Consider the following 24,904-nt stretch of genomic DNA (forward strand, 5'->3'; position numbering starts at 1 on the left):
CATCCCAGTCCAACACCGGCATCTCCAAATCATACACTTTATTGGTTGTAAAGTGCTTTGGGGCACGCTAAAATGATGAAAAGCACAAAATAAATGCAAACTTTCCTTTCTCTTCTATTCCCTTTCAACCTGGTGATGAACTTCACCACCAGCCTTGGCCCACAGTCAAGGGACTCTGTAAATTATCCTGAGACTTGATGATGACAAGTTGACTCATTCGTAATGGATACTTCAACAGTCAACATCATGTTGTAGCTCAGAGTTTTGTGCAGAGTTCTCTCGCAGGTGTGAGGAGAGAGAGTTTGACTCTCAGGCACCCTTTAAAGATTTTGGTTTGCAGAAAGCACTCTAAGCAGGTTCAGAAACTGGAGGAAATGGCATAGTAATGTGAAAGTTACCCCTGCCCCGGGTAACCCAGAATACATGACAGCTCACCAAATGCAGACAGGGAGTTGCACCAACATTACTGAGTATCAATTACATAAGCCAAACATGCAAAGAGCAAGGGTTTAGGCTAAATGCACAAGGTATTATTGAGAAAAGAAGCATTTTGTCATAACTTGTCATCTTCCTCTCATCAGGACAATATGCAAGAATTCAAATGTAAAGGGGAACAACATTTTTTATTGTATGAGAAGAGAGTTCTAATCCATTTTTTGTGCTGACTGAATGTCCCGATGAGGGAAACACACACACAGCCTTAATGAGTTTATCTGTTTTCAAGCAACACTCATGGTTCATATGTCCAGATGATTATTTGTAACAAGAACATACCCCCAGATGATCTTAAAGCGACCAGCAACAAATTCTTGTGCACTGGTTCCTTGGACTCTTCTTCAGAATGTTGAAGTTTTTCAGCTACAGCCAGCACAATCTCCTGCACCGACGCTGACAGTCGGCTCTTGATGGTGACATAGGAGTGATCACTTGCGTAGACACGACAGAAAACTGATGGCAGGAGGGAAAAGAAATGAAGAGATATATTAGGATAACTCAGGTAGAGGTGAGCATCAGGACGAACACAAGAAGCAGTAACAACAGAAACAGAAACAACATGCAACTATTTCTACAAAGTGTTTAGCTTTCAGACTCTACCTACATTTAGAATCATAGAATTCTTCCAGTGTGAAAGCAGGCCATTTGACCCATTCAGTTCACACTGACCCTCGAAAAAGCATTCCATTCAGACCCACCTCCTATCCCATAACTTTGCATTTCACAAGGATAATCCACCCAGCCTGTACATCCCTGGCGAATCAAAGTAACCTGGAAATATTTGGACTGTGGGAGGAAACTGATGCACCTCCAAGAAACCCATACATAAACGGGGAGAGTGTGCAAACTCCACACAGATAGTCGCCCAAGGATGGAATCAGACCTGGGTGCCTGGTGCTGAGATGCAGCAGTGCTAACCACTGAACTACTGTGCCAGTCAATCTGCACTGTACCTGGCTAAATACAACTGTTTGGTTGTTATAGCTGAGGACCTCCAAGCAGTGAAGGGCTCACTCTTTACTCAGTAGGTCTTGTGGAGCAGTAGGTAGTGTCCCAGAGGACCCAAAGCTCTGGGTCTCACTTGTTGGCCATGGAAAGTACATTAGGTGAACCAGTTGGTTGGCAGTGTGTAAATCCTCCCCAATCCACCTAAAGAAGAACAGAACGCAATGGAAAACCCAATAGAGTGGACCTATCCATCAGGAATAAGGACTGGAGAAGTCAAACATTGAACGCATTTACGTACTGAGACATATTGTATAGTTGCAGTCTGATCCTCCGTAGGTAATTTAAATCAACCTCTTCAGAAATGTTAGTACAAATTCTAACCCAGATGGGACTTGAGGCCAGGTCTCCTGGCTCAAAGATAGGGACACTACATTGTACCATTTGCTCCTACATGCATGGACTCAGGTAAATCCTACTGTATGAATATAATAATTAATATACATTAACTCTGTTTCTCAAAATAGCTTTTCACATCTAGAATTGTATCATTGGTTTTCTGGATAAACAATTACACTTTTGCTTTTAACTGAATGGAATGCTATGTCAGACTTGTACCCCTCTAATGTTGAATTATCAGCTGCCTTTGAATGTGAATATACCAGAGTACCGGCATCAACATTCCTGACTCAGCAAGTGAAACATTCCTTCTCTGTCACAGATTAATACAAACCTGTTCAACATGGATGTGTCGTCCACCCCTATAATATGGGCTGCTTCAGTTGCAATGGAAGAATTTTACCTGTCTAACATGGGTTTAGTTTACTTTAGTAAGAGAGTTCGCCTGGTTCAGCTCAACAGAGCCCCTCATACAGTAACAATGGGAAGCTACTGAAACTTACTCTCATCTGTACCACGGAGAGGCTCCCTCTGCTGCAGGCAGATGTCAGTACGACTGAAGTGACGGAACAAAGGTTTAACCTGTCAGAGGACAGAGAATGTTAGACAGCAAATACTTTCCCATCTCCTAAATATCAAGGAGTAGAATTGCTATCCATTAGGATTCACCTATCATTGAGCATCTCATCAGGAAAAGCTCAACGTTTCTTTGCAGAGCACAGCAATTCAAACCAGAAAGCTGCTTGGCACATCAAGCTTTCTTTCTCTTCCTGCATTGTTTATCTCAGGTCAGCTCCCATTCACATTCCAAGGGCAAATTGTAATGCTTTAGAATGGAGTTGCATCAGATAAAAATGCCTATCAACAGGCCACATAATCTGCTACTACTTTTCCTTCTTCTTCAGGTTCTACCTGGGGACCTGGCTTTAATTGCTGCACATATTGCACGCTTTATGCTGTCTCCTCTGTGCAGCAGGTTCAGGTGGTATTCAAAGTCAAAAGCATCACCTCGGATAACACTTTAGCGCAGTGCGAAAGGAATGCTGCACTGTCTGATGTGCCACCTTTCCAGGGAGACGGTAAATGAAGACCATCTGCTTGTTTGAATTGGGAGATGAAGGATCCCACAGCTTTAACTGAACAAGAATAGGAAAGAGCTCCCAGTGCCTATCTGTATTTTCTCCTGTTCTTGTTTTGAGGAGATGTGCCATGGATCTCTACTGGATTGAAACATGCTTCCAGGCAAAATACTGCAACAGTTTATCACTGCCTTCTGTAGAATGGCTGATCAGGAACCTGTTCCAATCTCCATCATGAGTACTAGAAGGATTGACTGGCTGACAATCAGTCTCTCAGAGGAGGTGATGGCCTAGTGGTATTATCGCTGGACTGTTAATCCAGAGATCCAGCTAATGTTCTGAGGGCCTGGGTTCGAATCCCACCATGGCAGATGGTAGAATTTGAATTTTATCTGGGGTTAAGAGTCATTGCCAATTGTAGGCAAAACCCATCTAGTTCAGTAATGTCCTTTAGGGAAGGAATCTACCATCTTTGTATGGTCTGGCCTACACGTGATTCCAGACCCACGACAATGTGGTTGACTCATAACTGCCTACTGGGCAATTAGGGATGGGTAATGTGCCACAAGGTTGCAAACAAACTGAAGTTACCACATGGTAACAGACCACTCATCCTAACCAGCCCATGCCTGGGATTATCCACCTCATGATTATGCTGACCTATTCCCAAATGTCTTTGTCCCTCCTTCTTTTAGCCATCTACTTAATTAAACTTTGAGTACTGATAAAGTTTCAGGGTTTGTAGTTGGGGGAGAAACAAAGTTCCACAGTTTCATGTCTTTATACGTAGAAACTACTTCTTGCTCTCTTCTAAATCCACTAATTTTAATCTTATACCTACATTCTCCTTAATCTATCACTTAGTTAACTCTCACCAAAATAGCTTTGACCACGCATTCCTTTGAGTGGAATTGAGCTGTGCAAAAGGTGACTTTTTTTTGTTGACAAAATGACGGCAACTACACATCAAAGCAGCTTGTTGACAGCTAATGAGAAATTTCATGTGGTTGTAATAGCAAGTTTTTTCATCATGTGGTCAAAGAGTTGGAGGGCTGAAGAGGTCATGGTAAGAATTCTCACTGCCACAGCGCTGTGACCTCTTCAGCCCTCCAGCTCTTCGACCACATTAGATTTAGATTAGATTAGATTCTCTACAGTGTGGAAACAGGCCTTTTGGCCCAACAAGTCCACACCGCCCCTCTGAAGAGACACCCACCCAAACCCATTCCCCTACCCTATATTTATCACTGACTAACACACCTAACACTATGGGCAATTTAGCATGGCCAATTCACCTGACTTGCACATCTTTGGATTGTGGGAGGAAACCAGAGCACCCGGAGGAAACCCACGCAGACACGGGGAGAAAATGCAAACTTCACACAGACAGGTGGGAATCGAACCCAGGACCCTGGTGCTGTGAGGCAGCAGTGCTAGCCACTGAGCCACTGTGCACTTGCTCCAACAGCCATGTGAAATTTTTCACTGCCACTGCACCATGACCCTTTCAGCCCTCCAGCTGTTGACTGTGAGGCAAATTTTAGACATCCCAATGGTAATGTGAATTTCGTGAATGTGAGCTTCCTTGACTTACTACAAGTCTTTGGTTTTGGACCCACTAAATGCATGAAGTCAAATAAGTTCTTTAGGTGTCAAAAAATGACAATTTATTGCATGGAAAGAGACTTAATCTTGACCAGTTCATGTTGATGTTCATTCTCCACACTGATGAAGGAGCGTCGCTCCGAAAGCTAGTGTGCTTCCAATTAAACCTGTTGGACTATAACCTGGTGTTGTGTGATTTTTAAACTTCATTCTCCACACTGGCAGGGCCTCTAATCCCAGATAAAACATCTGTCTTTGTTCCTGCTTCCTTCAAACACTTCTCTAACCTTTTTTTAAATATTGACATAGTCTTTGCTTCAATCATTAACTCCAGCAATGCACTGTCTAACCCCACACCCACTATGTTTAAAAAACAAGTGTCTCCTCAACTTTGACTTGGGTGTCCAACATTTAGTAGCATCAATATTCTTAACTACTCACTCAAAACGTTTTAAGATTTAATGGAGCCAATGTCATGAATACAGGCATGCAGGAGGCAGGAAGAACACAGCAAGCCAGGCAGCATCAGGAGGTGCAGGAGTCGACGTTTCAGGTGTAACCTTCTTCAGGACTGGGGATGGATGTGGGGGTTGCTGCAGATAAAGGGGGTGGCTGGGGCAGGGTGGTGACAGGGAGACAGGTAGAGGGTACGATCTGGTTGGTCAATGGGAGGAATGAACCAGGTAGGTGGCAGAGAGCATTGGAAGGGAAGGAGAGAGGCTGGAAAGGGGGTCAGGGATGGGGAGGGAGGTTATTTGAAATTGGAGAACTAACCACAAATATAGGCACAGCACTTATGTTCTCGGAGTCTAAGAGGGGTGCCAGGAAGGACTAAATAAACAGAGAATTATGGTGCACAAAGGCCAGTCAGGTATAATTCTTCTTATCTTTGACTCTTTATTAGCAATAGATATTAAATTGTACTTTGATTAAACGATTATTATTTCTTATATCTTCTACATCTGATAATCTATTTGCTTCTTACCCTCACTGTCAGGTTCAATTTTGATGCCCATGTTGATCAGAAGCTTCTAACCAATTCAGTAAATTTATTTATATTCTGTCACATCAAACCATGCTGTTAAATAAATTAAATTTGTATCACAGTGGACTGACAAAAAATCATGGGTTGGGTTGGGGAGTAGGCGTGAATGAGGAGGTTCAGTGTTGGCAAGTAAAATGCTTTTCACCTTGGACACTCCCTGCTCAGGCAGGGTTCAGGTTCAGAACTTCAGGTCATTCTCAGAGAAGCTCCCACTGAGACAGGCAAGTTGTCTTCACGGGTTCTCTGAATGAGGTGCCGAATTCAGTGCCGATTTGTGCCATACGTTTGGCTGCAAGCCTACTGGGTTCACTCGATCTATTATAAAGTTCAGCATCCAGTCTTTCCAGACTTGACTGCAACATGAAAACCCATGGGATATTCCACGACCATTCAGTCCCCTTTACAACCACCCAGCCATTAGTTAATACTTTATCCGTATCTGTTAGAACAGAATGAGGTTATTGTTTAAAACGCAGATATTTTGTCTAAGATTTTCATCTTTCGCTATGCAAGACAAATGCTAGGATGCCAAAATTTAAACAACCAGAATAATTTACACCCCTGGTGAAAAGAGTGCTGATTGGTCCATAGAGCTGTTGGAATGTTACAGCACAGAAAGAGGCCATTCAGCCCATTCTATCTGCACTGGCTGACGAAACTAATTACAATGGCTTCTAATGCCATTGTGCAGTTCCTGGTCCACAACCGTGCAGGTTACAATGTTTCTAACACAGAATTAAGTTCCTTCTAAATGATTTGGGGGTTTTCACCTTAACCATCAAACTGGCCATGGGTTCCAGGCACCCATCACCCTCAGGATGTAAATAAAAGTTTGTCCTGACCTCTAACCCTTTGACCTTAAATCTGTGCCTCCTGGTAACCTCCAGAGGAAACAGGCTTTCCAGTTAACTGTCAATTCTCTCTCCTTCTCTCTTGATATTATTTCTTGTAATTTCCCCAACACTGAGGTCAGACTGACTGGCCTATGGTTATTTCAACTATCCCTCTCACCTTTTCTGAACAGTGATGTAATGTGTGTGGTCCTCCAATCCTCCTGGCCCTACCCTGCAACTGGTTAGGATTGGAAAGTCATCCTCACAGCATCCACATTTCCTGGGAATGGGCCTGGGATACAATGTATAGAATCATAGAATTCCCTACCGTGTGGAAGTAGGTCATTTGGCCCATCATGACCCTCAGAAGAGCAGCCCACCCAGACCCATCTCCCCCTATCTCTGTAACCCTGCATTTCCCATGGCCAATCCATCTAATCTGCACATCCCTGGACACTTTGGGCAATTTAGCATGGCCAATCCATCTAACCTACACATCTAGGCTGCGGGAGGAAACTAGAGCACCTGGAGGAAACCCACGCAGACACAGGAAGAACATGCAAAGTCCACACAGAAGATCGCCTGAGGCTGGAACTGAACCCGGATCCCTGGTGCTGTGAAGCAGCAGGACTAACCACCAATCCACCATGCCGCCCGGGTGATTTATCCACCTTCAAGGACGTCCTTTCTCAACTCTGAGAGCTGAGCATAACCCTGGAGAAAGCAATGGAGAAATATTGGCTTTCCAAGCTTCTGGTGAATGCAACAAAGGCACAAGACTGGAACATATTCCTTTTGTTTGCAGAGGAAGAGTTCCAGCTTAAGAAAGGCAATGCCTTGGCTCATCAGGGTCAACATGACAATGCAATCAGGACCACTCTGTGGGATAAATGGCTGACGGGTGCAAGACAAAAACCTCAGGCAACATGCCTCTGTTTCCAGCAATATTAATCCTTAACTGTTGAAAAGCTTATCCAGAATATAAGAGCTAAGGGGAGGCTTTTACCTGTTTCTTTCGCAAGTGGCTGCATTCTTCAGGTGGCCTGCATGCAAGGTAAATAAATAATGTTAATAGCAAGCTTGTGTCACACTGTGAGTCAGCATTCCAACACCAGATATAGCGTTTAAGCATTTAGGTGAACACCCACAGGGTGTTGTTAACAAGTAACAGAGTGTTAATATGCTTTATCATTTAAATGAATATCTCAGAGTAACTCCATAGATGCCAGAGGATGGTTTATTTGCTCCACAGGCAGAGTCAGAAACTTTACTGACACCAAAACGTGTTATAAAACATCACTCAAACAAGATTAGATTAGATTACTTGCAGTGTGGAAACAGGCCCTTCGGCCCAACAAGTCCACACCGACCCGCCGAAGCGCAACCCACCCATACCCCTACATTTACCCCTTACCTAACACTACGGGCAATTTAGCATTGCCAATTCACCTGACCCGCACATCTTTGGACTGTGGGAGGAAACCGGAGCACCCGGAGGAAACCCACGCAGACACGGGGAGACCGTGCAAATAAGCTAGGATATTGATCTGTGGTTGTGCAGCTCATTATTCGACTAGGAAAAAATATCAATAAAAACATCTGTTGCAGCACTCGCATAGTTTGCTTAGCTTCACCGAACCATACTGTCTTTCCCTTGGAAGTTAGGATGGAGTCTCTGAGAGTGTGTCAGTAAGGCTCTGACCTCTGAGTGAATCTCCTGTTTCTAACCTTCATCGCCAGATTGCCACTGGACATGTTTGCCTGCACAACACATCCTCTGGCTACAGAAATCAAATAAGCCTCTTTCCTAAAGCGTTAGATGGCTCTCGACTCTCAGCCAAGCAGTCTAATCTTGCCCCTCGCCAATATTTCTTCCTTCTCACCAAAAGAGAAGTGCGCAACCAAAATTTGAAAAGCCTACAGATGCAGAACTTTTTCACATAACCCAATCCAGAGAACCCGAGGTTAATTCTTAACAAAGGAGTCTGGAATTTTATGTTTGGTTTAAACAAAGGAAGAGTCTGGAGGTAAAAGTATCAACAAAAGGTTTCGGACAATTCATCAACTCTTTCTGCATGAATCCAGATGGTGAATAGTTCAGCATATTACGATATGTAGGTCATCACAACCAAACCAGATTTTATTTTCACTTTGCATTCTTTGCATGAGTGAATAATATATCAATCCTTTGACAAACCAACGGCCACTACCATCTGGAAGGACAAGGGCAGCAGATAAATGGGAACATCATTCCCTGCAGGTTCCCCTCTAAGCCACTCACCATCCTGACTTGGAAACATATTGCCATTCTTTCAGTGCCAACATGGAATTCCTTCTCAGCAGCTGAAAGCAAATGGTTCTGTAATGATTCAAGAAGGAAGGCCACCACCACTTGCTCAAAGACACTGAAGGGGAGATGACAAATACTGGAATGGCCTCCAGCCTATCTCAAGATCCCTACTGGCCCCTTCTCTCCTCCATCTTTGAGTTCTGAGGACTTCAGTCTCCCCTAAAAGAGCTCAGACTGAGGGTTGGCCAATTTAGCATAGACCAGGGATTACACTTGAAGTCAGCACTTGCCCTTAATTTAAGTTCTATCGATGATGTGGAGGTGCCAGTGTTGGACTAGATGGACAAGAAGTCACACCACACCAGATTATAGCCCATCAGGTTTATTTGAAATCACAAGCTTTCGGAACAGCGCTGTTGGACTATAATCTGGTGTGGTGTGACTTCTGACTAAATTCTATCTGACACTGATAGTCAGTTCTGCTCTAACGCAGTAGTTCTATTCTCGTGCAATCCCGTGTTATGAGAAAATTGTGGAAAGCAACACCATTTAAACCAATGGGACCTGATTCACATTATAACCACCAATATACCTTTAATGCTTCGTGCTTCAGAAACAGTGCCCCTAGTCCGTCAATGGTGTTACAGTGAATACGCATTAATGAAATACCGTTATAGCAGAATGGCCTGTATCTGTCACCGCTCTGAGTTTCTGACTGTTCTGGCTCTCCTATGCCATGTTGGATACAGCTTGCATTTACACACAGCCTCTCCCCTGACCTGTATTCCACTGTATCCACGATGTGCTTAAGCCTCGTCAGTTCTTCATTCAGATTAGGATAGAGGTGCAGGTCCTTTCTGGCGATAGCATTCAGGTCCTATTTGACATGAATAAAAATATGTATATTTAAACTGCTGACTTAGCAAAACTGTTGAAGTACAGCAATAACTTTCTTAGCAAAATAGGATATGTGCAGATTTGCCAGTTCAGCAATAACTTGTGTACTCAGCAGGCCTGCAGCCATTTCCTTAAAGTGCTATCACCAAGAGTGATCACACAAAAGGCAATGATGGGATATAAAGAGTCACAAATTCCCTACAATGTGGAAGCAGGCCATTCAGCCCATCGAGTCCACACTGATCCTCTGATGAGCAGCTCACCCAGAACCACCTCCTCAACCCTGTCCCTGTAACCTTGTGTTTCCCATGGCTCATCCACCTAGCCTGCACACTCTGGGCAATTTAGCATGGACAATCCACCTAGCCTGCACATCCCTGCACACTCTGGGCAATTTAGCATGGACAATCCACCTAGCCTGCACATCCCTGCACGCTCTGGGCAATTTAGCATGGACAATCCACCTTGCCTGCACATTTTCGAACTGTGGGAGGAAACCCACGCAGAAACAGGAATTAAGGTCCAACAGTTGCTTGAGGCTGGAATCGAATCCAGGACCCTGGTGCTGAGAGGCAGCAGTGCTAACCACTGAGCCACCATGCCACCCTTAATTAAATGGAACGGATTAGGCAAATCCAAAATTTTAGTTTGAGCTCAGGATAGTAGAACAAAAAAGTGCATTATCTTATGAAGTTTACAGCTCAAAATAGAGCCGTTCAGGCCATTTGGGTCTCTGCTGTCTCCGGGGCTACAGGAAACTCAGAGTAGACTCTTTGCTTAGAGCAGAAAGTGAGTTCTGCAGATGCTGGAGATCAGAGCTGAAAATGTGTTGCTGGAAAAGCGCAACAGGTCAGGCAGCATCCAAGGAACAGGAGATTCGACGAGAAGGGCTTATGCCCGAAACGTCGAATCTCCTGTTCCTTGGATGCTGCCTGACCTACTGCGCTTTTCCAGCAACACATTTTCAGCTCTTTGCTTAGAGCCACTGACAAATAAATTTAACACAGATCTTTTAAAAAAAGAAATCTGTATTCAAAGACAACCAATATCTGGAAGGAGAAAGTGAGGACTGCAAATGTTGGAGATCAGAGTTGAGAGTGCGGTGCTGAAAAAGCACAGCCGGTGGTAGCATCTGAAGAGCAGGAGAGTCAATGTTTTGGGCATAAGCCCTTCGCCAGGAATGAAGCTCATTCCTGACCTGCTGTGCTTTTCCAGCACCACATTCTCAACAATATCTGGAAGGATCTACTCGGCTAAGTAGGGGATGGAAAGTGTTGGAAGTAATTGGGAGAGGTGAAAGATGGGAGAACAGATCCTCCAGGTGTTTTCTCTGCCCTCTTCCCTGCAAGTGTGAGTTCTGACAGTCAATGCAGAAAGACAGCTGCTTATTCTGTCAGGCTGAACTCTCAGCCAGCCCTGGGTACATATAGGGTACTTGCTCATATAGGCCACCCTGCATGTGCGTCACTGGGGAGTGGTGAGGGAAGAGGCCAGCAATCCAAACTTATCTTCCTGATTTCCCAATAACTCTGCATGTGCTGTGGTTTACTCAGAATCAGGAAACAACACAGAGCAAACAGCCTCCATCTGAGGCAGGTTTGCGAAATATAAATTGGCTACCAATTTCCAAAGACAATTACGATAGCACATGGATTTGTACATTTATGTCAAGAGGCAATCTTTGAGACTCCCTGTGGCTTTGTGAGTGCTCTGCAAGCCCTGTAGCTGCAGGCAGCAACATTGTGTGGAATGAGAGTTCAACAACTTGTGTTTAAATCATCTCAGAATATCATTGCAATCCATATTAGTCACGACTCTGTTGGTAAAATGCTTGCCTCTGAATTCAAAGATTGAGGGTTCAAGTCCCACTTAAGAGCACAAGTCAAAGGCTGACCCTCTGTGATGTAATAACGAAAAAGGGCTGCACTGTCAGAGATGCTGGACTTTATGGATTTGACGAACTGGCATCCTGAGTGCTCTACGAATGTTTGCAACAGATCCTATGGCACTAATTTGAAGAAGTGCAAGGGAGTTCTTTCTGGGATCTTGGCTAACACCCAACTCTCTGGGTAGAAAGTGTGGACTGCAGATGCGGATGATCAGAATCGAAGAATGTGGTGCTGGAAAAACACAGCAGGTCAGATAGCATCCGAGGACCAGGAGAATCGATTTTTCGAGCGTAAGCCCTTCATCAGGAATGCAGCTCATTCCTGATGAAGGGCTTATGCTTGAAAAATCAATTCTCCTGCTCCTCGAACACTGCCCGACCTCTGTGCTTTTCTAGCACAACACTGTTTGAATCAATAACTAATTCTCCGTCAACTTCACACACAAAACAAAAGATTATCTGGTCATCATCGTATTGCTGTTTGTTGCAGCTTGTCAGGAGCAATTTGTCGTCATGGACACAACACTTTAAAAGTACTTCATTGGTTGTAAAGCTCTTCGGATTGTGTTGTTATCATGTACGTGAGATAAATACAAGTTTGTTTCTGCTTGCTAATCTTGACTGGAATGTGTGAGACCCGTTCCAATTTCCATCCTCCGTTTATTTCGATGCCTATTATTGCAGTCAAAGTCCCATGCTTGGTTCTAAAGTTCCTCCAGGATTATAACCATTTTATCACTTTGACCTTCACCAGCTGTACAGTCCTCCAGCTTTTGCATCTTCGTTTTTACTTGTTCTCGGCATTATCTGTCTAACTTACAATCACTGAGCCCTCACACACACATCAAGCCTTGCCAGCTCTCAAGCTGCCTCCTAAGCTTCCATAACAGCCTACACGGTTTTAACTTTTTCTGCTCGGCACCCTAGACCTTCTTAGCTCCTGTCCAACATATATCTCGCTCTCCTGCCTCACCCCACTGATGTAAGTCTTGTTCTTGGGAGTGCACGGGTATTATATAAATACAAACTGCTCTGAGCTCACTGTCTGGCAAAATGTCCCTGCCTATTTGCTCATGTCTCTGGAGTCAGCTTTCCAATTTCTGCAAGTCTCCTATTTGTCACAAGCCTGGTTCACAACATTCAGAAAGACTTGCATTTGTATACCACTCTTCACAACCAACAGATACCTCAGAGTTTTACAGCCAATTAAGTACTTTTGAAGAGAAGTGCAGGCACAGTTTGTGCGAGTGTCGGTGGAAATTAGCTTGTGATCAGCAAGCACTCACAAACAGCAAAGTGATCAGTGAGAAAATAAATCCGTTTTCTAGAGAAAGTAAAATAATATCACAGCTGGAAATCTGAATGAAAATCAGAAAATGCTGGCAATACTCAGCATCCGTGCAGTCGGAAACAGAGTTAGTGATTCAAGTCTGTGACCTGATAGTTCTAACAAAAGGTCACAACCTAATACATTGGTTCTAATTCTCTCAAACTGCTGAGCATTTCCTGCACAGGAACATTAGGAGCAAGAGTAGGCCATTCGGCCTTTCAAACCATTCAATAATAATCACTATTTGATCCTCAATCTCAATGCCATGTTCCTGTTCTCTCTCCATACCGTTGATGCCTTTTACCTTGACTACTAGTGGCTGGAGATAATGCCTTTAACCCTATTAAATGGTTTGTCTGTAAACAAATTAGCCCAAAAGATATTTTCAGAAAGGTGGCAAGGAAAAGCCAGGGAACTATAGATTTGTGAGCCTGACGTCCGTAGTGGGCAGGTTGTTGGAAAGGAATCCTGGAGAGAGGATATACACGTACAGAACAACCTCGGTTATCTGAACACCAATTATCCAAATTTCAGCATATCCAAACAAGATCTCAAGGTCCCATAAGTGCTTCCATTGTTTATGATCAGATCAGTTATTCGAACAAAATACCACTACCACCACCATCACCCCCCCCACCACCACCTCTCACCACCACCTCTCCCCCCCCCCCGCCTCCGCCCCTCCCCTCCATCCATCTTGTTTGGATAATTGAGGCTGTTCTGTATTTGGAAAGACAAGGACTGATCAGGGGTAGTCAACATGGTTCTGTGCAAGGGGGATCGAGTTTTTTGAAGAAGTGCTGAAGAGGATTGGTGAAGGCAGAGCGGTGGACGCGTTCGATATGGACTTCAGTAAGACAGTCAATAAGGTTCTGCATGCTAGATTAGTTAACAAGTTAAATCGCATTGAATACAGGGAGGGCGAGCCATTCTTAGACAAAATCGGTAAGACAGAGGGTGGCAGTGAAGGGTTACGTTTTGGATGCCTGTGACCAGCAATGTGCTGTAGGGATCAGTGCTGAGTCCACTCTTTTTGTCGTTATAGAAACGATATGGATTTGAACATAGGAGATATGTTGAGTAAATGTGAAGATTACACCAAAATTGGTGATGCAATGGACAGCAAAGAAGGTTATCTCAGAGTACAACGGGATCTTGATCAGATGGGCTGAGGAGTGGCAGATGGAGTCTAGTTTAGATAAATGTGAGGTGCTGCATTTTGGAAAGTCTAATCAGGACAGGACTTATAAATTCAATGGTTAGGTCCTGGGGAGTGTTGCTAAACAAAGAAACCTTGGAGTCGCAGGTAGACAGGGTATTGACAAATGCATTTGGTATGCTTGCCTTTATTGGGTAGTGAACTGAGTATAGGGCTTGGGAGGTCATGTACAGGGCATTGGTTAGGCCACCTTTAGAATATTGCATGCAATTCTGGTCTCCTTCCTATCGGAAAGATGTTGTGAAACTTGAAAGGGTTCAGCAAAGATTTACAAGGATGTTGCCAGGATTGGAGGATTTGAGCTATTGGGAGAGGCTGAACAGGCTGAGGCTGTTTTCCCTGGAGTCTCTGAGGCTGAGAGATGACCTTATGGAGATTTATAAAATCATGAGGGGCATGATAGGGTAAACAGACATGGTTTTTTTCCCAAGGCAGGGAAGTCCAGAATTAGAGGGCACAGGTTTAAGGTCAGAGGGGAAAGATTTAAAAGTGACCCAAGGAGCAACTTTTTCATGTAGAGGATGGTGCGTGTATGAACTGCCAGAGGAAGTGGTGGAGGCTGGTACAATTACAACATTTAAAAGGCATCTGGATGAGCACATGACTAGGAAGGGTTTAGATAGATGAGGGCTTAATGTCACAAGATTAAATTTAGGATGTCTGGTTGGCACGGACAAGTTAGACCGAAGGGGCTGTTTCCATGCTGTACAGATCCATAACTCGAGGACAGATTTCAAGATAATGTAGGTCTCAAAGAAGAACTAATTATTTTATGGCAAAGATGTGGATCCGAAATATGTTAACATTGGAAGGTGGATTGACATTTACCATCAAGAATGTTGTGGATTGCTTCATTTCAAACATTATTGATTTTTGTTTTCTTACAATGTTGTAGATTGTCTCTTTTCTAAAAAGAATACTGTGGACCAGGCTTCTGACAGATGTGTGACTTGCAAAACTTGGAAAACCTTCTTTTCAACAGTAAGCAAATAGGCAGCACAGGCATTTTACCATACAATGCTGCTGTACTAGAATTTGATATGAAAGACAGCAAAACATCAGAGTTTTCAGTGCAGGTTGTTGTGTATGGACTGGTCTGAAGTCTCTTCACACTGAGATGGAAGCTCTTAATGAAACAATTGTGCAGCATCAATCAGTAAGTAAAAAATGAGGTCTGCAGATGCTGGAGATCACAGCTGCAAATGTGTTGCTGGTCAAAGCACAGCAGGTTAGGCAGCATCTCAGGAATAGAGAATTCGACGTTTCGAGGGCTTATGCTCGAAACGTCGAATTCTCTATTCCTGAGATGCTGCCTAACCTGCTGTGCTTTGACCAGCAACACATTTGCAGCTGCAGCATCAATCAGACAGGGAAATGCCCCAGGGTAGGGCTGTGGAATTGTAATAATGATGGGTGAACACATAGTATGACAAAGATATGCAATCAATCTTACTGACTGTACTCTTCACTTCTCTGTATCTATTTCTGTTTTATTGTGGTGATGACTAAGGCATGGGCATCGACCAGGACACCGGGAATAATTCATCTCCACTTCTTCAAATGCAATAGAAAGATAGCACCTCTTAAAAGAATTGAATCTTGTGCTCAGTTTCTGGAGTGGGACCTGAACTAGTGTTTTCCAGCAAATGTGCTACCAACCAAGTCCCAGCTTACACACAAATGAGTTTGGCATAATATTGTGGAAAACCTTATCATGCTCATCTATAATCCAGACTTTAGAGCAGTTTGAAACAACGCCACTGCCAGGCTGGAAAATTAGGGAGTTTCCATAAATCTATGAATGAATAGATCACAATAGAGCAAATGCAGAGTTCATGTCTAAGCAACAAAATTGGTTTCAAACAATTATGCTTATTTCAAATATCCTGAATCATTGGTATATTCTCATTGTATAAAGGCCTTTTTTTCACCACACAGTAATAGGATTTCAGTCAGGAAATATATAAGAAAAAAACAATTAAACAGTAAAGGCCCATATCCTACCTTCAGCAACCTTACAGCAACTTCATCTTCGAGAAGAAGGTCCTTGCACTTTTCTGCCCATTCAACTGTGATTCTCAAAACCTTCTGTTTCTTCAACTGAGGGTAGGCTTCATTCCAGTTTTCAGCTCTTTCAGAAGCACTCATGCAGTATGTAGCACATTGTTAAGGACAACAGCTATTCCACTTGAAAAGACTCTGAGTGAGGAAAGGGCCATTTGAAAAATGCGAAACCAGCTAGTGTCCAGCTACATTAAAGATTTAGAAATGCAAGTGCCTGTTGAAGAAACAATGAGGGATCTTAATGCTCTCCTAACTTTTATCATTTTACTGAGTGCTCATTATGTGATATGACTGCAATAGTGATGGTCTAGGGATGTGGTTCCCACTCTGGGGTATTCTGCAAACAAAGATGTGAGGACCGTTATGAAGATGTGGGTCTACTTTTGAGAGAACTAAAAGCAGCAGAACTACCGGACAAAGCACGAAGTGTACCCAAAAATGGTAACAATGTGTAACACTGGGTCAAAGAACTCGATTAGTTTGTTGCTTGGAGACAAAAACAAATTTGAATTCGGCCAATCAGTTTAAATTATACCCGAAACATATCAAACTCTAATCAAGACTGTCAATATACTCAATTCAATCTTAAAAGCCAATGACACAATCCGATGGTCTGCAGTATAAAACTGGGGAAAATTGAACAGTTAAGAGGAGAATCGTCATGACCCAGCATGTAAACAGACTGCTTGAAAATAGCTCTCTCTTACAAGTACGTTTTTGATCAGTAACCTGTGATGCAGAAATTCCTAACAAGGAGAAAAGAAGACACAGGAAGATCTGAAGACAAGAACCTAAAGTTAACTGGTTATGAGATAAGAAGTGTTGTTTTGTAAATCTTAATTGGGAGTTTTATGAGATTAATATTACAGAAGGGAAGGTAACTGATAGGTTAGAGAAAGAAATTGTAAATAGTGGTTAGTTAATTATTCTCTGTTTTATTTTAAGAAATAAAAGTTGTTCATTTTTACTTTACATAGTTCTTGCCAGTCGAAGTTTTACAGATTACTGCACAGGATAAATCTTTTCTGTGCTGTTGGTTTTAAGTTAAGCAGGAGAGTTTACCCAATGTCATAACAGAAGGTCGGGTTCAAATGCTGAGTGAACTCTAACCCAATCTCACTGTCGTCCAAGAAGACAGTTCCACTGTTTCATGGTGGAGCTGAGGCCACCATTGGTGGCAATCTTATTGAATCATGTCGCAGACCTGAAGGAATGAATGCCTCCTAATTCTTATGTATCTGCAACTAGTTTAATCTGAGATGGTCAATTGGCTTTATTGCAATCAAGACACCAACATCCCTCGGGCTCTTTGGTTAGCACCATTTATAATTTGGTCTCCTAGCCTGCTTTCCTCTCTCAGCGCTGCCTGGCCTCCTCCTCCTCCCCCACCAGCACACCAGATACCCCCTCCACACCTCCTGGTACCCCTCCTCCTCAACCCCAGGACACCTCCCCCTCCTCACCCCTACCACGCCTTCCCCTCTCCCCACCCTCCCCCAGCATGCCTCCTCACCCCAGCATGTCTTCCTCTCCCTCTCTGCCCCCCCACCCTGGCACACCTGCCTTACCTTTCCCCACCACTCCCCACCAGCATTCCTCACCCTCTCTCTCCCCCTCCCGCTTGGCACGCCGACACTCATTGTTTTCTCTTCCATGTGTGGGAAGTCCTCAGGATGCAGGTTGCTATCTCCATTGCCGAGGTCTGAGCCCAAGAACATCCTTATCCAACATAGTAATGTTGATGCATGCCAGCACATTCATAAACTTTTCAACACAGAACACCAGATAGTGATGGCGAGTGTTAGTTTCAGCTGATATTATCCCTTGGCCCCATTGGTTCAATGCAACTAAGGCTGTGATAACTGAGTTCAGCACATTCAGTGTGGATTGGAATGGTTTCATAGAATCCCTACAGTGAAGAAACAGGCCATTGGGCCCAACAAGTCCACACTGACCCTCCAAAGAGTATCCCACCCAGACTCATTCCCTTATCCTATTCACTTTACATTTCCCCTGACTGATGCACCTAACCTACACATCCCTGAAGACTATGGGCAATTTAGCATGGCCAATTCACCTAACCTGCACTGCTTTGGGCTGTGGGAGGAAACCCATGCAGACATGGGGGGAATGTGCAAACTGCACACAGACAGTTGCCTGAGACTGGAATCGAACCCGGGTCCCTGGTGCTGTGAGGCAGCAGTGCTAACCACTGAGCCACTGTTTCTATTCCATGGCATGCCATCAGGAAAGCACACTGTGCATTGGCATGGCCTTCATGATTAGATGGAGGGGGTGTCCTTTGTCCAGAATGTGAATGCAGATCTTTAAGGGACTGTGCTTCACTCCTGGGTGCCAATATCAAGCCCTCCATAGAAGCTCAGCCTGCAACAACAGTTTGGTATGTGTGGAATGTGTAGCCAGCAGCCACACCAACATTGCTAGTGTAGGACGAGGCTGAGATGTGAGGCAGTTATTATGAGGAGGATCATTAGGATTAAGTCTAAGGTTATATAACAATGCTATTCCAGATTTTACTCTAGATCCATTTCATGTATGGAAGTCATGGATGACTAAGCATCACTTAGGCTAATGGAAGACATGATTAGTTGGGAAGTACATTGCCTTAATAGGAACTCAGGTTTGATCCCAGATTGAGCTGAATGGTGTGCTTCAGTAACGAGGTTGGCTAAAGTGCTGTATTTTTGTACCCAGCAGTAGTCAGATAGTGAACCAGAGGAAGAGAGTCCCTCTCCAAGCTGGTTTCCAAGCAGCCCACCCTGACTGCATACCAAACAAGGACTTTGGGTTTTTTTTTTGCCTCCTAGCATAACAACTTATGTTGGTATAGTGCCTTGAACATAAAATGCCCCAAGATTCTTCACAGAAGCATTCTAACATATATTATGGCACCGAGCCATTCTAGATATAATACAGTAGCCATATTAGATATAAAAACAAAACCATCATTAAAGAGGTACGTTTTAGAGACTATCCCAAAGGAGTGCCACAATCAAACAACCTCACTATAAAAAGCTCAAGTGTGAGAATTTGCCACACGGATTCAGAATCAGTGTCAGGGAAGCGTGGAGACGTTGACAATCAGGAAATTGGCATCTGCTTTGGTTTTCTGTCATGATGGGATGATGTTTATAGACGTTGATTGAAGGCTCTTAAAGAAATTGATCCTTAGGGTACAGTTGTTTAATAATTACTCTGTCCCTTAATTCCCTGCCATTATTTCCCATAACATCTGCTTTTGAAGCATCCAGCTTTGTATCCAGTGCTTTTTTGGCGGGAGCCAGGGTGTGACAGATTAGAACTCAAAATACATTCCCTACCCCCAGGGCTCAAATGAAAAATGGGACCCCATGATATATACTTTCTCAAGTGAAATGCAGAGAACATGGAAGAGAAGAAAAAATGACAGGGTCTTATTCAAATTTTGTGGGAGGTCTCCAATTAAAAATAAAAATTAAGGCTGGGATGATCGTTAATGCGTGTGTATATTTGTTTAAGCATAAAAGGCTTTCCACTCAGTACCTGATGATGGGAATATTACAGGTTTCATCAAACAGACATAGTTTGCCTTTTGATGTAATAACGAGAGTAATGCAATGTTTTTCGAAGGAAGGATATTGTTTATGTAAAACTTGCAGCAGCTTGTCTGTTGGCATGAAGACCGAGTGGGTGAGGAGAAAATCATCCAGCAGAATCTCTGTAAAACGACAAAATAAAAACCATAAAATCATAAGAAATTGGAACAGGAGAAGACTGTTCAGTAGGATCATCATGTCCAATTCTTGCCTTTTCCCTGTAACCTTTGATTGATCAAGAATCTATCTCTCTCAGCCTTAAGTACACACAAGGACTCTCCCCCCACAACTTTCCTGTGACCAGGATCCAAAGACTCTCAACTCTGAGACATACTTGAGTCTAATTTGAACATTAATTTTAATAGTTTTTTGTGCACCTTCTTTGCAGCTAGAACATTGTATTCCTCACTCTGTTCAATCACCCTACGATCGTTTTAGGTTATGAGCTGGCCACACTGCAGGCAAAAACAAACTTTTCATTGTACCTAGGTCAATACGGCAAAAACAAATCAAATCAATAAATCTACCCCGTTAAGGGGTCTCCAATTTAAAATGGAGATGTGGAAAAACTTTTTCTTTCATTAGTTTGGAATCCCTTTCCCCAGACAGCACTACAATAACGAACATTCTGTCTAAAGCTATATATTTTACACAGAATTTGAAGTGTGATAGCTCATTGTGGTTAATAACACTATATTGGGTGCTCTTCAGTGACCTTGGGAACTGGAAAGTGACTGAAAGCAGCATGCAGGGCCTGACCCCTCTCAATGAGATGTGAGGGACATTACAACGGAGGCTTTCCACTGCCGGGGCTCTGGCTGCTGCTAACCGGGAGGGCCTAGGAACAGCTACAAAGAGAGGCTCTGAAAATAAATGTGCACAGGAGCGGTGCAGGATTCTCGGCAGCCTGATCCGGGGTGTAGCAGAGGATTTGCTGATTGGCTGGTTTTCACTTTGAGAGTTTTCAAGTTTCACTGCAGAAGTTTCCCCTCTCGGAGGTGGCAGGAAGATAAATTAATTGGGTGAGATTGCCCAGGGAACTATTCACCTGCCCCCCCTCCCCCCCACCTTGCCACCAATTACGTTCTGAGAACGTGAACTCACCACCAATTAAAGGCCCTTAAGTGGTCATTTAATGCCAATTAAGACTCCCAACTTGCTGAGTCCCCATTGGCTAATTTCCCAAGTGCGTAACCAGGGTGACCGGCGTGCTGGGTTGAAGAGCAGGAGCATATCAAGCTACCCCAATCTCAGGGCAATCCGATGCATGGACGGGAAGGAAAGGGGTGACCTCTAAATGGCACCTGCTCACCTTGCCTCCAACTGCCCTCTCCCCTCCCAATCCCCAGGTAACGAGTAATAGAAACTTATCTGGATCCAGGGAGTTGGCTCAATGAAGGGTCTTTAAGACTCAGAAGTTCCTATCTTGTGATTAATTGGCAGCTTCTGGTGACCCAGGATGCCAGTGTCGAATCATAGAATCCTTACAGTGTGGAAGAAGGTCATTCGGTCCATCGAGTCCACACTGACCCTCTGAAGAGTATCCTATCTCGACCTACCCCATACTGTATCCCTGTAACCTTGCATTCCTCATGCTAATCCACCAGCATATACATCCCCGGACACTACGGGACAATTTAGCATGGTCAATCCTTCCTAACCGGCACATCTTTGGATTATGAGAGGAAACTGCAGTGTTCGGAGGAAATCCATGCAGACCCGGGGAGAATGTGCAAACTCCACGCAGACAGTCGTCTAAGGCTGGAATTGAACCTAGGCCCCTGGTGCTGTGAGGCAGCAGTGTTAACCATCGCTACCCAACACGCCTGCTCTAGCCTCCCCACTAGCTGCAGCGGGAAACCATGTCCGCAGTTCTCGCTGTTTAACGATGCTGCTACCTGCCATCACTTTACACTCCCTCACTGGCTGCCCCACTTTTCCTGAGCTTTTCTGTCGAAGTTCAAACAGTGTGACTGCAAAGGAATAACAAAGTGCAATGGTTTTCCAGGAGCTGCAATAATACACTATTTATTTCTTCACATTAATAAGGCCGTTCATCTCTGGCTGCCACTCCTAGTGGAAATCTCCTCTTCTCTCTATACCAGTTAAGCATCTTTTAAAGGATTCCATGTTGTTGAAAGAAAGTCACAGAATTGTTAAACCGCAGGAGAAGGACATTTAGCACTAGGTCGATCACCTAATGCCAATCCCCTGCCTTTTTGCCATACCCATAAACACCATCACCATCCAAATAATCATCCAATTCCCCTGTTGAATGTCTCAATTGAATCTGCCTCCACGATATTTCCAGGCAGTGCATTCGCCATGCTAGATGCACTTGCGGTGTGAAAAAGTTCTCTCACATCACCCATGCTTACCATCTTAAATCAAAGTCCTCTCATTCTTCAGGCTTTGCCCTATCTACTCTGTCCAGTCTGCTGATGATTTTGAAAACTTCCATCAATTCTCCTCCAACTTTCTTCTTTTCAAAGTGAACAGTCCCAACATCTTCAATCAATCTTCAAAACTGAAGTAATCGCCCTTTTGTTTGTTCAGCTGTTCATGGGAGTGAGCATCACTGCTGGGCCAGCATTTATTACCCATCCATAATTCCACTGGAGAAGGTGGTGGTGATGCGCTGCCTCCCTGGGGGTGCAGGATGCCCACAATGCTGTTATGGAGGGAACCTTACAGGTGATGCTGCCATGCATCTGTAGGCCTTCCCATTCCAGATGGTAGAGGCCATGGATTTGAAAGATGGTGTCAGACAGTCTTTAGCAATGGTACATTCTGCTGGCACCAATTTGATTTATTACTGTCATGTGTACCAAGGTACAGTGAAAAGTGTTGTCTTACAGTCCTGAAGAATGGTTACACCCGAATCGTTGACTTCTCCACCTCCTAATGCTGCTTGGCTTGCTGTGTTCTTCCAGCCTCCTGCTTGTCTACCTTACATGTTTTACAGGCAGATCATACTATGGAAGTGCATCAGGGTAACAGAGCAGAGTGCAGGATACAGTATTACAGCTAGCGAGGAGGTGTAGACAGAGACCAACATTAACGTTAAAGAGGTTCGTTTAAAAGTCTGATAATAGCGGGGAAGAAGCTGTGTGCCAGTAGTGAAGGGAGAGAACGCTAAATGTAGTGGATGTGGTGTCAATTAAATGGGCTGCTTTGTCCTGGATGGTGTCAAGCTTCAAGTGTTGTTGGGGCTGTGCCCATCCAGACAAGTGAGGAGTATTCCATCACACTCCTGACTTGTGCCTTGTGGATGGATGAGTCACTTGCTACAAGATTCCTGGTCTCTGATGTGCTTTTGTAGCCATTGTATTTATGTAGTTCGTCCAGTTGAGTTTCTGGTCAATTGTAACTCCCGGGCCGTTGACAGTGAGGGATTCAGCAATGGCGATGACAGTGAATGTCAAGTGATGGTTGGATTCTCTCTTTTTGAAGGTGGTCATTGCCTAACACTTGTATTACGTGAATGTTACTTGCCACTCGCTAACCTGAAAAGCATCTTGGTCTTGCTGCATTTGAATGTGGACTGCTTCAGTCTCTGAGAAAATGCAAATGGTGTTGAATCAGCAAACATTCCCACTTCTGACCTCATTGTGGAGGGTAAGTGATCAGTGAAGTAGCTGAAGATGGTTGGGCCTAGGAAACTACCCTGAGGAACCCCTGCAGGGACGTGCCTGAAACTGACTAAAGAAGCAATTCCAAGATTGCCAAATTTGCATTTTGTTTGTATAAACACATTCTTTTCTCACAGCAGCGCTTAACCTAATAACTGAAGTAATATCCTGGCCTTGGATTCAGACAGCCATAGGTTTAAAACCCTATTCCAGTACAGAGCAGTCACTCTGGGCAGAGCTGAGGGACTGCTGCACTATCAGAGCAGTGGTCTATCAGACGACAAGTTCAAACTGACATCTAGCTGACCCTGCTGGTCAAAATCAAAACGTATGGTGCTGGGAAAGCACAGCCCATCAGGAAGAGCAGAAGAGTTGATGCTTCAAGCATAAGCTCTTCATCTGGATTGGAGGGGGTGGTGGAGTTAGCTGGGAATGCAATAGGTAGATGAAGGTGGGGGCGATGGTCATTGCTCGGAATGGAGAGTGGAGCGGATAGGTAGGAAGGAAATTGGACAGGTAGGACAGTTCTAGAGGGTGATGCCAAGTTGGAAGGTTGGATCTGGGATAATGTTGGGAGGGGGAAAAAGAGAAACTGGTGAAATCGACATTGATCCAGTGTGGTTGGAGGATCCCAAGGTGGAAGATGAGGTGTTCTTCATGCAGGCGTTGGGTGATTAGGATTTGGCAACAGAGGAGGTCCAGTGCTTGCATGTCCTTGGTGGAGTGGGAGGGAAATTGAAGTGTGTGGCCATGGGGTGGTGGAGTTGTTTAGTGCTTGTGTCCCCAGAGGTGTTCTATGAGAGGTTCTGCAAGTTGGCATCCTGTCTCCCCAATGTAGAGGAGACCACATCGGGAGCAACGGACACAGTAGATGACGTGTGTGGAGGTGCTGGAAAATCTCTGTCTTCATTTTCTCCTGGTTGGTCTAAAACATATAAAAATATTATTTGATGAAGAATGAAGGATGTTTGGTCAATGCTCATCCTCCTCCATCAACAAAATAACTAGCCAGTCGCCTCATTGCTGTGATGAGGGTTACACCCAAAACGTCGACTTCTCCACTTCCTGCTGCTGCCTGGCTTGCTGTGTTCTTCCAGCCTCCAGCCTGTCTACCTTGGATTCCAGCATCTGCAGTTTTTTTTGGCTTACTTGCTGTTGGCAAGCTTTTTCTGTGCAAGTTGATAGCTGCAGTTGCCTACGTAAGGACAGTGATGCATTAAGCATTTAATAGGGTGTGATGTGTCGTGAGTCACTCTGTGATGTTCAGAGAAGTAAATAAATGCAAGAACACTGTTGTATCTTCTTTCCATTCCATGCAGTCATTTTATCTAAAACTCAGTGCAAGATCTGAAATGTGGATTCAAGTCTACCTTGGACTGCGCAGGTCCAACTCCCTAGTGGATGCAGAAGCCCTATAAAGAAGGATTAATCTTTAAGGAATTGTGTTAACAGTGTAAAAAGTCACAGTTTGGCAGCAGATGTTGGTTAGTCTAATTAATGCCAGACTCCATTAGTGGAGCTGGTATATAAAATAGAGACATGAAGTCCTATCGATCTGGCAGGATTTGAACCAGATGTTTGAATTAT

At 44.0% G+C, this 24,904-nt stretch overlaps 1 protein-coding gene across 2 annotated transcripts in view; it reads right to left on the bottom strand.

The window, feature by feature from the left end:
- Positions 1 to 24,904, bottom strand: part of rapgefl1 (Rap guanine nucleotide exchange factor (GEF)-like 1) — a 122,567-nt gene that overhangs the window by 34,322 nt on the left and 63,341 nt on the right. For both annotated transcript variants that reach the window (XM_060848610.1, XM_060848609.1), the window contains exons 3-8: positions 19,726 to 19,807; positions 16,030 to 16,177; positions 9,471 to 9,568; positions 7,408 to 7,444; positions 2,343 to 2,421; positions 775 to 948 (exon numbers count right to left, since the gene is read on the bottom strand). In XM_060848610.1, coding sequence (XP_060704593.1) covers positions 775 to 948; positions 2,343 to 2,421; positions 7,408 to 7,444; positions 9,471 to 9,568; positions 16,030 to 16,177; positions 19,726 to 19,807 — 618 coding nt within the window. The remainder of the gene's footprint in view (positions 1 to 774; positions 949 to 2,342; positions 2,422 to 7,407; positions 7,445 to 9,470; positions 9,569 to 16,029; positions 16,178 to 19,725; positions 19,808 to 24,904) is intronic.

This window comes from Hemiscyllium ocellatum, chromosome 32 (assembly GCF_020745735.1).
Source record: "Hemiscyllium ocellatum isolate sHemOce1 chromosome 32, sHemOce1.pat.X.cur, whole genome shotgun sequence".
NCBI classification, from domain to species: Eukaryota; Metazoa; Chordata; class Chondrichthyes; order Orectolobiformes; family Hemiscylliidae; genus Hemiscyllium; species Hemiscyllium ocellatum.